This window comes from Dermacentor albipictus, chromosome 1 (assembly GCF_038994185.2).
Source record: "Dermacentor albipictus isolate Rhodes 1998 colony chromosome 1, USDA_Dalb.pri_finalv2, whole genome shotgun sequence".
Classification (NCBI taxonomy): domain Eukaryota; kingdom Metazoa; phylum Arthropoda; class Arachnida; order Ixodida; family Ixodidae; genus Dermacentor; species Dermacentor albipictus.
In genome coordinates, this window is record NC_091821.1 from 398,859,784 (window position 1) to 398,871,869 (window position 12,086).

Sequence of the window (12,086 nt, forward strand, 5' to 3'; positions counted from 1 at the left end):
GAGAAGACCATTACTTATTCCACGTACATGGTAATGCAGCTTTTGGCACATACATAACCATGGTATTTAAACAAACAGTATGTTTTTCATGTTCGTAACATACCAGTCGGCGATAAGAACAGACTTGAGACTATTGTGTGTTGCTGAGCAGATTTCAGGTCTCAGGAGGTTAATGCACATAACTTGAGGCAAGTCTACCTCCGAAAGGTCAAGAGAGACCACTTGTTTAAGAAATGAAAGGACTTTGGCACTGTGTTGTACCATGTTTTGGGTGAAAGTACAATCTATCAACTCAGTTTGACTTCTTCTTTGTACAGTGTCCCTTTAGGCCTTTCACAAGCATCTCGAGAATAGTATTTGGATGAAATTGTCTTGTACAATAAGAGATCCTGTCGCCTCAACTGGAAACACTTTGTTCCTCAATGCGCTTGCATTCCAGTAAAAAAAACAGTTTTTTTCTCTGGCAAGTTCATTCTTGTCCCAGCTTAGCATTGCTAGCATTGCAAAATCCACCTTTATTGAGCTGCTATTCTTGTATGGCCACTACTGCTTTCGCTCAATTCCACTCTTTTTCTATTATCAAATATTCACGGCCTGCTTGAATGGTAACGTATGATAAAGTAGACGGAGCGCCGCATAGACTATCAACAAAGTGCAAGGGAGGACAGTATTGGAATACATGTAGCATTGTTACATTAGAGTTTGTCATCTCTTGGTAAGCTTCAGACAAGGCATGATGGACACAAGAATGTGCAACACAACAAAGCTCCCTTTATTTCAGCCTCTCCTAAGAGAACAGGACATGCAACGGGAGATACAACATTGCAGCGTGCATGCAAGCAGGCAGCAACACTTCACAAAATAACAAAACTCAACACGCTGTAACGCCAATACTAAAAAAAATAAAAACACCTGAACAATTGATGGTAGCACATTCACATCCGGCACAAAGATGCAGTCATTGCTGCTAAACACACCACAAGCATCCCGAATGCGTTCACTCTGACACTCATGTAGGGCTCCATTAGCTCTCCCACTTGTCACCTTTTTATTCCAGGCATTGCACAATCACACCGACTTGCATAAAATGTAGCTCCGCCTGTCTGCTGGGTCGACATCTTAGAGTCGATAGTCACGCCACACCAACATTCTGGTCCAGGCAGAAAGAGCGGCGGGTACACGTCCATGTGTGAAGCATCCCTTTGTTGGTGTGCAGTCAGTAGGTCACACCTTGTGGTTTGCTGCAGTGGAGAGAGCTGTGACCTGCTCTAAGACGCTTTCGATGAAGGGCCTCTGCAAGCAGTCCACTTCCAACATAGTGCGGATAAGTCCGTGAAGCCCTCCGGAGTACCTGAAACACACAGCGAAGGCATGCATGAACTATTTATCATTTGAAGGAGTCCACTTATTTGAGCTGGTTGGTTCATGAGTGGAACAGCAAGAAAACAGTGCCAAAGATGGCGTTGTGTGCATTATGTCCTTCATATCCTGTTGCTCTTCCTGTCGGTCTGTCTTCACTGCTCCATCATATTACATAACCAGATCATCCAGCGATCTCTTTTGTTGCATTGCTGCTTGAGTTCCAAACAGTCAAGCATATTATCAGCAGCACGTTGCTTTTTCCTATTGTTCAGTCATTTGCCTTTGCCTGCTTGGCTGCACCCTACTCACATTGCACCAGTTTTGAGGTGTCGCAAATCAGGTGTACAGGATGTTTCAGTGTTGACTGGTCTCCCAGCTAAAGAATATAGGGGATCCTTGACAAAATGATGGCTTTTTTCTTTTTTGGCCAAGGTTATAAGGCCAGCAGGCCCCTAGAAGGCTAGGTAATAAGGATTTTGTGTTTAGCACCAGTTCTGATATACCTGTCCCTGCAACCAAACACACAGATGTTCTATGTAGTTTTGAGGCACAGTGCTTTAGAAAGACAAGTCATTCTGGGAAAATGGCATGTGAAATACTAACGCATTTTACTGCTACATTGAGTATAGGTATGTAAAAGGTGGCCTCAAGATTAGGTACACAAGCATTGACTATTGATGAACTTTAAAGGCCAACTGCGACGAAAAATCGTGGCTAAATTGGCAATAAATGAGTAGCACATACAACTGCAGCAATCTTGGCAAAGCTGCAGGACTGGTAATAGTATAATTTTCTTATTAGTAGTCTTTTAATGGTGCCTAAGCAGATGATGTATGCACCTGCAATTAGCAGCTATGACGTAAGTCCCAGCACGTCACCTCTGAGATCTTTCAGTGCACCACAGCTGGTGCTTGATCCCACAAGTCTTGCTGAGAAGTAGCATGATCTTGGGCATGCAGCATTTCCAGTGAGCAGTAATGACATCTTTTTTTTAAATGTTATTTTCAGTATCAAGAATGCCTCTTTTTGCGAGTCTTTTATGATGCGTCCACTCGCTTTTCAAGTGTAAAATTTTGCATGGAGGCTGTTTTGTATGCGCACAATCTGAACCTGGGAATTTCTTTTTACACTTCGCTACAGTTGGCCTTTAAATTCACACTTGCTACATGTGCAGTTATATAAATGAATTAAGATATTTAGTGAATTAGCAAAATGGGCAGTTAATAGCAATAATAAAAAAGCTGATTGGTGATTATCACCAAATTTCTTTTGTGTCTACAAATGGTACGACATTAAAGACAGCCATTCCTGAATTGCTCGGTATGTCCCGTTGTAATATATTCCACTAAACTGTCGGGGCATTTAAAACCTTGCTCTAGTTTATACAGCAGGCCTAAGTTTTGTAACACTTTTGCCCTAGCAGCACCAAGAAAACAGCTGCAAGACACAATCTTCATAAGCCCAAATTTTCACATTGCCATTGCAAACAGCATTCAGCATAAATTTGACCTTTACATCATTTCAGTCTTGGCTCTCACTATGTAGCCTCCACACACCTCGAGAACACAAGAGAAGGAGAAGTGCCCTTGCTGAATACCACTTCTGCTTATCCTCTATTTAGAGAGCTGTGTTATGTAAACCTTCATAATTATGCATGTACCATTTCCAGCATTAATTATTTATTTCATACATACTGCAGAACAGGGCAAAATGCATTGCATCAAAATATGAATGACAAACTGTTATACACTTGTTTATACTGCAGCTAACAACAATACGTAGTTAAGCAGTACAGTAAAAGGGAGTGGCCTTCCCGGGCCAGTCCTTAATGAAGAAGAGTAATAAAGAACAATAATACAAAAGCAAGAACAACAAAAAGTACATCAAAACCAATTCAAAACAAAATGTGATGTCTATAGACAATGTCTAAAATCATGATACATACTGATGCGACATTTTTCAAGCATAGGAAGAAAATTGCCTAATGAGCGAATTATAACATCTTTGGGCAATGAATTAATATGTTGTCAGTGGAAAGAATGAATGTGTCAGTGTGGAATCTATATTCAATTTAATGAATAATTGAAATCAATATAAAGACCTGTACGTGCATGTGAACATTTCCACAGGTTTGTGTATTTTTTATCTCATTTCTTTACACCAGTAGCTGCATAGTTGATGTCTTCGGGGACTATAGCGCTGAAGTTTTGAACAGTGTGCTAAGACTATTCCATGCAAGCAGAAAAGCATGTGAAGAAATGTATAAGAAAGATTATTTTTCAGTAACAACAGAAGTTTTCATTGGCACTCTGCGGAATAAGCCAAGGCTAAATGCTAACACATTTGAGCACTAAATGCCAACACATTAAAAATAATACATCGAGGCAGCACTAACGCCATAACAGTGTGGTTCCTAGCACGATTAACTGGGCATGCATCTGAGCTAGGCCTCAACTCACGGGCTGTCTGAAGGAATGTCCACGTGGCCGCTAAGTACAGCCAAGGCCACACTATCGCCCCGCTCATGGGCGGCCTCAAATGGGGACCGGAAGAAGCACATGGCATACAGGCAGCAGCCCAGGGACTGCAACAGAAACAACAAAATTTGGCACCATGTTACCCGAAAATAGCGTGCATGCGTATATGCTGCAATAATGGACATAAGACCCTACACATTCATGTGATGCTTACACTTCAAAGTTCAATGGTGCTCAATATAAGGCACCAATGAGGTACTAGAAGATGTGTAAGTCTGTTGCTCTCATGACTCAATTTACAGGGTACACAAGAGCGAGATGTGGTCAAAGCAAAGTGAAAGCCATTTCTTTTGAAAGGGAGTTGCTAATGGAGGGATATGGGGCCCATTTGGAGAAGTACCCACTCTCATCCAAACAAAACCAAGTCCAGGATAGAAATTTGCCAGACATCTTGGCCTTTGGGCCACTGATTGCATGGCAGCTTTATGACAATAGGTGAGCCCGACTTCCTTATGGCACTACAGAGAGATTGTACTAGTTTAATTTTCAAATCAAATTACAAGGTTTAACTGTAGCGAAACATCACACATGTCATGAGGAATGCCATAGTGAGGGCTCCCAGAATCATTTCCGATTCCCTGGAGTTCCACCTAAATCTACTTACATGAGCACTCTTGCATTCCAACCCCATCGCAATGCTGCCATCAGTGCTGGAAATTTTAACTTGTTACCTCACGCCGAGCAAAATGCTATAGCCACTGCAGCAGGTTACTAATTTAATTTTGCATGGAAATAAAACAAACAAGGCACAAGGCACCTCCTAGCCCCTCTCACCTGAACTCGTCATGGACCTGACTGATTACGCCAAAGTTGGGGACATATGTACCAGAAATTACTGTTTGTGGTTGCAACAGACACTCACATTCCAGACTGGCTCAACACACATTGGCCTTACACCATAAAGGGGGGCAGAATGCACACATGAACAAACTTTATGGAAGAGACAAAAGAAGCAAAAGGCATGCCTGCTTAACATGGCCAAAGGCAGCACGTACCCATATGTCAACTCGCTCATCTATTGATGTGCGGCTTTCCACGTTGAACAGTTCAGGAGCCCTATACGACATGCTGCATTTCTCTGTAGCCAAGTCCTGGGAATATGACAAGACAAAAGTGGCTGCAACTTGACATCACATTTGTCATGCATATATCATAAGACATCTACACAGTCAAGCATCAATATAATGAAGCCATATACAATCGAACCTTGGTATAAGAAACGGGATATAATGGAGTAAATGAAATTCTCCTTGAAATCCGCATCGAGATCCATGTATGTAAACCAGCATTTTAACGAGATGAAAATGTCCTACCAATGGATATAATGAACTAGATTAGTCTAAAAAAAAAAAAACAATGATTGCGCACTGAGTAAATTGCTTTCCACGTGGTTTGGCACAGTGATGCAGCAGTTAAAAACTCCCATGTTACCGCATCGAATATGGCGTCAAGCAACACTAGTCTTTCTCACTACTGTGGACAGCTGTGCACCTGCACACAAGCAATAGCTCAATATCGCACTTCTCCATTGACCTCTCTCTCTTGCGCTTACCTCACTGCGCAAGCTGTGCCATGCTGCTAGCGCGGTGGTGTGAAAGATTAGTGCATTCATTCTTACTACGTGGCATGCCGCACAGGCAGCTGTACGTGTCCTTCAAGATCTCGTTGGCACAATCTCAGGGGTCATGCGCAAGACTGTGCAAGTTGCATTATGCTGCGCAGTCATGCATAGAAGTGCGAAAGATTAATGGATTCACTTCTTTCTTTTGCTAAGGTGCGCACAGGCAGTCGCAGCTGGGCCTGGCATCAGAAATTCTCCGGGCACATTCTTGGGGGCCATGCTGAAACCGTGCATTCACTTGTCCCCCTCCCTGCGACTCACCGCTAGGGCTGGCAGCTAGGTGTGGCCTCGGAGATTGCACCAATGTCAATGCAATCTCAGAGGCTACACCCAGCAAGCCGAGCCAAGCCGGCAAAGTGTGCCACGTGCTGCTCAACCGCGATGAGCCAAATGGAAAGCAGATGCGGAAGGCCATCAGAATGGAACAGGAGGCAGCTATCTAAAGGTCGTTGTGTCAGGTGTTGAGTCGCATGTTCCACATGCAAAAGATTCTTTTGTTTTATTCAAATTTCATCGTATGTGTGGCCATCTAGCGGTTCTGCAGGCCATAAAGCCTTCATCTTAGTTCCATGTTTAAGATTGCGCACCCCATTGGGCATACACTGCAGCAAATGGCAATAATGGATATAACAAAGAAACGGATATAATTAAGTAATGGCTCCTCCTTCAACAACATTATAACGAGGTTCGAGTGTATTCAGCTGACTACTTTGCTAAAAGTGAAGCTTGTACTTTTCGGAGGCTCAAATTACCCTGCAGTCCCCTATAACATTTCCGGCAGTTAAAACACTGCTAGTAAGCATTCATGGATGAAGCACTGAACAAGCTCAAAGAAGCACATAGTAAACATTACGGTTAAAATTTACTAAGTAAGAGATAATCATTAAAGTTTATTTAAGAATAAATATTGTTCAATGAATGTTTGAGGGAATCTTCTCATCTAAATGATTCGCAGCGTTTTGAAAGCACCAAATCAACAGATTCAAAACTGCCAACAATATGTGCTAAAAATAGGCAAGAGTTGCAAGTATACTAAATGTTTATCAAAAGCCCAAATGATAAGCAGAGTTGCAGCAACATGGTACATGTCTTCATTTCTTGTACCCAGGTCAGAGCAGGGCCGCAGATGTGCTCTGTCTATAATGCCCATGTTACAATGTTGCACATTTATCTATTGCTTAATCAACAGATTTCAACTCCTCACTCACTGCACCCTTTTACCCTTCCCGATATTGGATCTGTGCCACCTTGTTTGATCAGAACTTGAGCAAGTGTCCACCATCTGAAACCCTCGCCATTTAAATCTACCTCATAAATGCTCTAGAATCTCTGCAAGATCATGCCACCAAGTTCAGTCACTTATTTGTGTTCATACAACATAAATAAATCATCATTAAAGACTGATTCCATTTTGCCGATGCTTTCCTCTAGCTATTGTATCACCAGCCTATCACTATTCCTCAGGATATATTACTGTTCTTGCAAGCGGGAGCCCTACACTAGTATGCATATTGTTTCATACTACATGTCATTCTCTAAATACTGCTTGCCCATGTGCCAGAGCTTTCACTTTTCCGACTTCTTTTTTTCCTCGCATAGCTGCAGGTCAGAATGGTCTTCTCTCCAACATCGCTGCCACTGCCCACTTACAAGTTTTCATTGAAAATGTAAGAACTCATTTAACATGGCAAGAAGGGAATCGATGTGATGTACTACCGTGCTCGATATGAACTGCAACACGGGCATTCACCTGTCAGTTCTTTCAATAATAAAAATGACAAGTGCCACTTTTCTTGTAAAGAGAGTGCTTGTTACCAGTAATTGGATCAATGTTCGGGCATTTTTTTTACAGGCGCTCCCACACGAGCATTACATGGCAGCATCCACATCCACATCCACACACACACACACACACACACACACACACACACGCACACAAAAACGGATTCTCGCATTGCAACTTGTATTGAGCATATGGTGCATTTTGTACACCCATAATCCCAAAGATGGGGTCGTCAAGGAAATAAAGCGAAATGCACAAGTTGCGAGCAGAGAGAAAAATTAAGGTGCTATATCTCGAGTTAATTTGTGCGTCCTAATCACTGTGACCAGGTAACTGAATGTAAAAAGAAAAAACACACACACACAAGAGAGAAGACAAACACAGGCACTACTGCAGTTGTTTGATCTTTTTCTTTCTGAGGGGGAGTTTCCTGCTTAGAAATGTTTCACCAAGTTGCCTAACAACAGGTTCTGAGAATTGAAACTGGCCATGAAGTTCATGCACGCATGACGATGTGTAGGGTTTTTTGGTGCAAGCAATGGTGACGAGTTCTCAATTAATTGTGTATGAAATGGAGAAAAGAATTGCAAATGCTAGTTGTAGCATGGCTGCATAAAATTGCATAAAACATATTGCATAACATTGCATTAAATACATAAGTATTGAAATAATGAATAGAGATGTGTGCCATGACCATAAAAGTCCATTGTTATGAAGGGTTGATGTAAAATCTGTAGGTGACAGTAGTACTAGTGCTTCAACAGGGCTCTTGAATGCGAGGGTTGGGAGGCAGGTGCTCTACAAAGAGGTTATCGCAGGGATACAGGTTATTCAGGGGGACAGGCTCACTTTATTGAAAATCATTTACCTATACAAATAGCACACAAACAGCAGCAGACTTGGAGCAACAAGGACTGACAAGCAATACACTGTTTTTAAATCACAATGACTTATTCAGCGACATTGTTGTTGCTGATTTTGCCTGCTTCCGGAACTCGTCTATATAAACTTGCTCAGAGCAAGCATCCCTCCTGTGCCCTTTCACTATCAGAAGACTTCCAACAGAATGTATTTTACCCTTTTTATTCATTTATCTTTTAATAACGGTATTCAAACACTCAACAGAAGGTTTGGTGACCAATGAGACAAACTATTTTGCAAACTAAGGTTATTTTTAATAAAGCTTGATGCAACATTTGTAAAGCTTAAAGGGAGAGTAAAATTTGGGAGTGTTTGCAGATATGCACTACTGAGCAGCATCATCGCTCACCTGCAGTGCCATGGCCTCACTGGTACGGCCAATATCAAGCCGAGCTCTTCCCATACTGCCAAAGTCCATCCACACGGGAACATCGTCATCATTGAGCAGCACATTTGCAGGCTTCAGGTCTCTAGGTACAACAAAAACAGCTTGAGCTGCAGTGCTTCTTTCTCTGTTGAACATATTTAGTACTGAGTAATAATGAAGAAGTTCAGAAACGGCACAGGCCATAAGGAAAACAAATAAAGTAGATAGTAAATAAATAAATGGAATGAAAGTGAATAGGGATGAACCACAATCATGTCAAGTGTCATCCTAACAACCATAGAGTTAATCATCTCCAGCGTTTTAGGTGTTGTTTGGTTCACATCACTGCTTGAGGGTCAACTGCCCCATCTGTGTCTACAAAGCCTGTCCACAAGAGTCCTGTCCGCAGTAGTGATAGGGGGAGGGCTCAATTGGGCACACTCAAGCGTGATGTGTTCTATGTTCACATCCAACTTGGTGCCATCTACAGGCATCCGCTGGTGTCAAGTGAGTTTTGCTGCCGGGTTCCTTATTTACAGAGTGCATGATACAAAACAGCAAAAAGAAAAGATGTGGGATGAGAAAAAACAGGCAAGGACAGGCACACATTTCCAGTGATGCTTTACTCTAAGAGATGAAAACAATCACACAGTTACTGCACAGGCCAGAGTGTGCCCGACAGAACCGACATCTTATAGGTTGCACACAGTATTTCTTTGTTTACATTTTCTTTAACCCCTCTGCAGCACTTTGTGGCTCTCGACACCTTGGCTCTTTATTGACGGGGTTTAACAACCCAAAAAAGCACAAGGTCTACGGAAAATGCCACAATGAAAAAGGAGGTGGGGGGTATGTGCCAGATTATTTTTGACTATCTAAACATGAGCTTTCTTGAATTCTGCCCCATTATAGAAAGAGCCACATGGCACCTGAATCAGTTGTACATTTGACTGCTACAGACCACTGCAGCGATAATATTTATCAGCATAATATCCACAGCTCTATAAGGTGAACCATACCACCTGCTTATTTTGATTTATTTTTTAGTTCAGACAGTTTTTCTAAAAATTGTCTGTAGCAGATAGTGTTATTCTGCCTTTCCAGGCCAGTGTATTTCTGGGAGAAGCGGAAACTACCTGTACCAGAAATTCAAATTTATAAGTAGCTTATTAAAAAGAACCACACATTCACTTATTAATTATTCATTTTAGGACACCTGTTCCCATTGTGAAATTGAAGCCTAGGAGTAGCAAAGACATATTTGCTTAGCAGAAATTGTGAGGCTAGCACCACTCTGGGGATGTCATGTCCTAAAGTGTGCTGCGAAATGCATTGGCATTCTAGCAAACACTTCCCAAGACCGCGCTTCAAGCTCAGGATAATATTAACTGCAATGCCAATGCATTTTATAGCAAATTTTAAAGGTGGACATCTTCACAGCAACGTTTGTACTCGGATTTCTTACATGACTTCACTACTGCTTGGCTTCAATTTTGCAATTTGAACATGTGCCATAAAGTGAACAAATATGTTAATGAATATTTTTAATTACCTATCTAGACATTCCAGTATGTCACATAAATAGTACCCACCTCTTCAGGTTATTCACATGAACAGGCCAAACAGTGCTGTAAAGTCATGCTTCACATGACTTTTTTTTTTTTTTTGAGAAACACTTTGTGTCACTGTGGTTTTATATGGGTTCATATAATATGATGTTTATAGGTGTAATGCTGCTTACTTGACATGTTTATGACCAGAAACCTAACAAGCTGTCACAGGGCAATGACATGTGAAGTGCGTGCTGTATTAATTTTGACTGTGAAATACCACAAAAAGACCACCTAGTATGCTGTTACAAGTTGTGTGCATACAAGCCTACACGAATTCAACATTTCTTTTTCTTCATGTAAAACACGTATGGTCACTTAGAAATATCAGAACTGCTTTGTAACCTGAAATCTTACAGCCGGTTGTTTTGCTATCTTTTCCTGAAGGTTATTATGTGATTTCTTCCTATAGATCCTCTGATTATAAATACAGTTTGTATTGAGACACCAATGATTTTCAGAATTACCTAAACAAAACACTCATGCTTGCAAGTGTAGTTGTTCTGAGCAAACTGGTGAAAGCTTTGCCTTCCAGACTTCAATGTTTGAGTTCGTCTGTCTGTAGTTACGCTGCGTCCGAGTGGCGTAGTACAACGCACGCCCAGATGGTTTCGCCAGCGCTCCGCGGCCTGGAAAGCGGGTCACGGGCGAACCACGCACCTGTGCGCCAAGGCGACGGGCGTGGCACCGTGGATCGCCTGAACACCGTGACACATGCCTGTGAAGATCTCCAGCAGCCGTCCCTCTGGCATGTGCTCCCTCGACCGCGCGCGCATCGTCAGCTCGTCCTGGAGCGTCCCTCTCTGCACAGAGCGCGAATGGGTCAGAAAATGCGCACCTGCGCAGATTACACAACAGCTGTGATATAGCGTCGTTTTCGCGATCGCTATAAAGGTGCGGTTGCATATCTTCTCATCGACGTAGGCGTGATTCCCGCAAAATAAGTCGTTAGGCAATAAAAGAATATACATACAGCGAGAAGAAGATCGTGCGTACGCGATACTTCTAGGGCAGGAGAGTGCTGCAAAGCCCTCCCGCACACAAACACGGGTTTTGAAAACGCGACAGCATTTCTTGAGCGACAATGCCGGCTCACTCGGAAGTAAGGCAGCAGGATGAGGACTTCGCTGGAGAATGGTTTCGACAGGTCGTGGCACTGAACCAGGGCGGCGTCCACGCATCGGACCAAGTTAGGGTGCTCGAAGGACTTGTACAGCTCGGCCTCACGCATCGCGTCCCGCTCCGACTCCCGCGTGTGGCACGGGATGCGCTTGAGCGCGTACTGCCGCTGGCTGGTCGCGTCGTACACCAGGTCGACCACGCTGAATCCCCTGTGAAGGCCACGGCGAGACATATCAACAAGTGTCCGAAAGTGCACTTCACGAGACCGGCTGGTGCGAATAAGCGAAATACGAACCCTTCTCCCAACCTGCTCTTGACCACGTATCTCTTGCCATTGATGCATACAGCTTCTTTCGTGCACGTACAACCCATGTTAAACAGGATGCTGAGGCCCAAACTATTCATGCTGGTACGGTCGCGACGTCGGCGGTCCATATACTTGCGGGTGCGCTTGCATGGTCGACTGGGCGGGGATCGGGTTGACGTGCTAAGGAGACTCGGATTGGAAGTTTAGAAAGCGGCCACGTGTTTTCCATATCTGGCGCAGTAACTTACAATCCACTCTCCAAGCCATCACTCACATCGCATCCGACAAAGACACCCCATCAGACCCCATATCGACGCCGGTGTGTCGTCAGCTGCAGCTCTGCGCGGCGAGCCAGCTGAGCCGACGACATGACAACACACGAGTTGTCCAAGTGGAGTCAGCCTTAGCTTCAGTTTCGCTTTCATTCAACTTTCTTTAGACATTTTTAATTATTTT

The 12,086-nt window shown here is 43.1% G+C and overlaps 1 protein-coding gene across 1 annotated transcript; it reads right to left on the bottom strand.

Moving 5' to 3' along the window:
* Positions 1-751: 751 nt before the first annotated feature.
* LOC135921298 (serine/threonine-protein kinase 16) lies at positions 752-12,025 on the bottom strand. Its single transcript, XM_065455620.1, has 7 exons — positions 11,619-12,025; positions 11,298-11,532; positions 10,862-11,004; positions 8,574-8,694; positions 4,895-4,990; positions 3,822-3,946; positions 752-1,351 (listed from the first exon to the last, which is right to left on the bottom strand). Exons 1-7 carry the CDS (start codon positions 11,756-11,758, stop codon positions 1,225-1,227), a joined length of 987 nt encoding a protein of 328 aa, XP_065311692.1. The 5' UTR covers positions 11,759-12,025; the 3' UTR covers positions 752-1,224.
* Between the last annotated feature and the right edge of the window lie 61 nt (positions 12,026-12,086).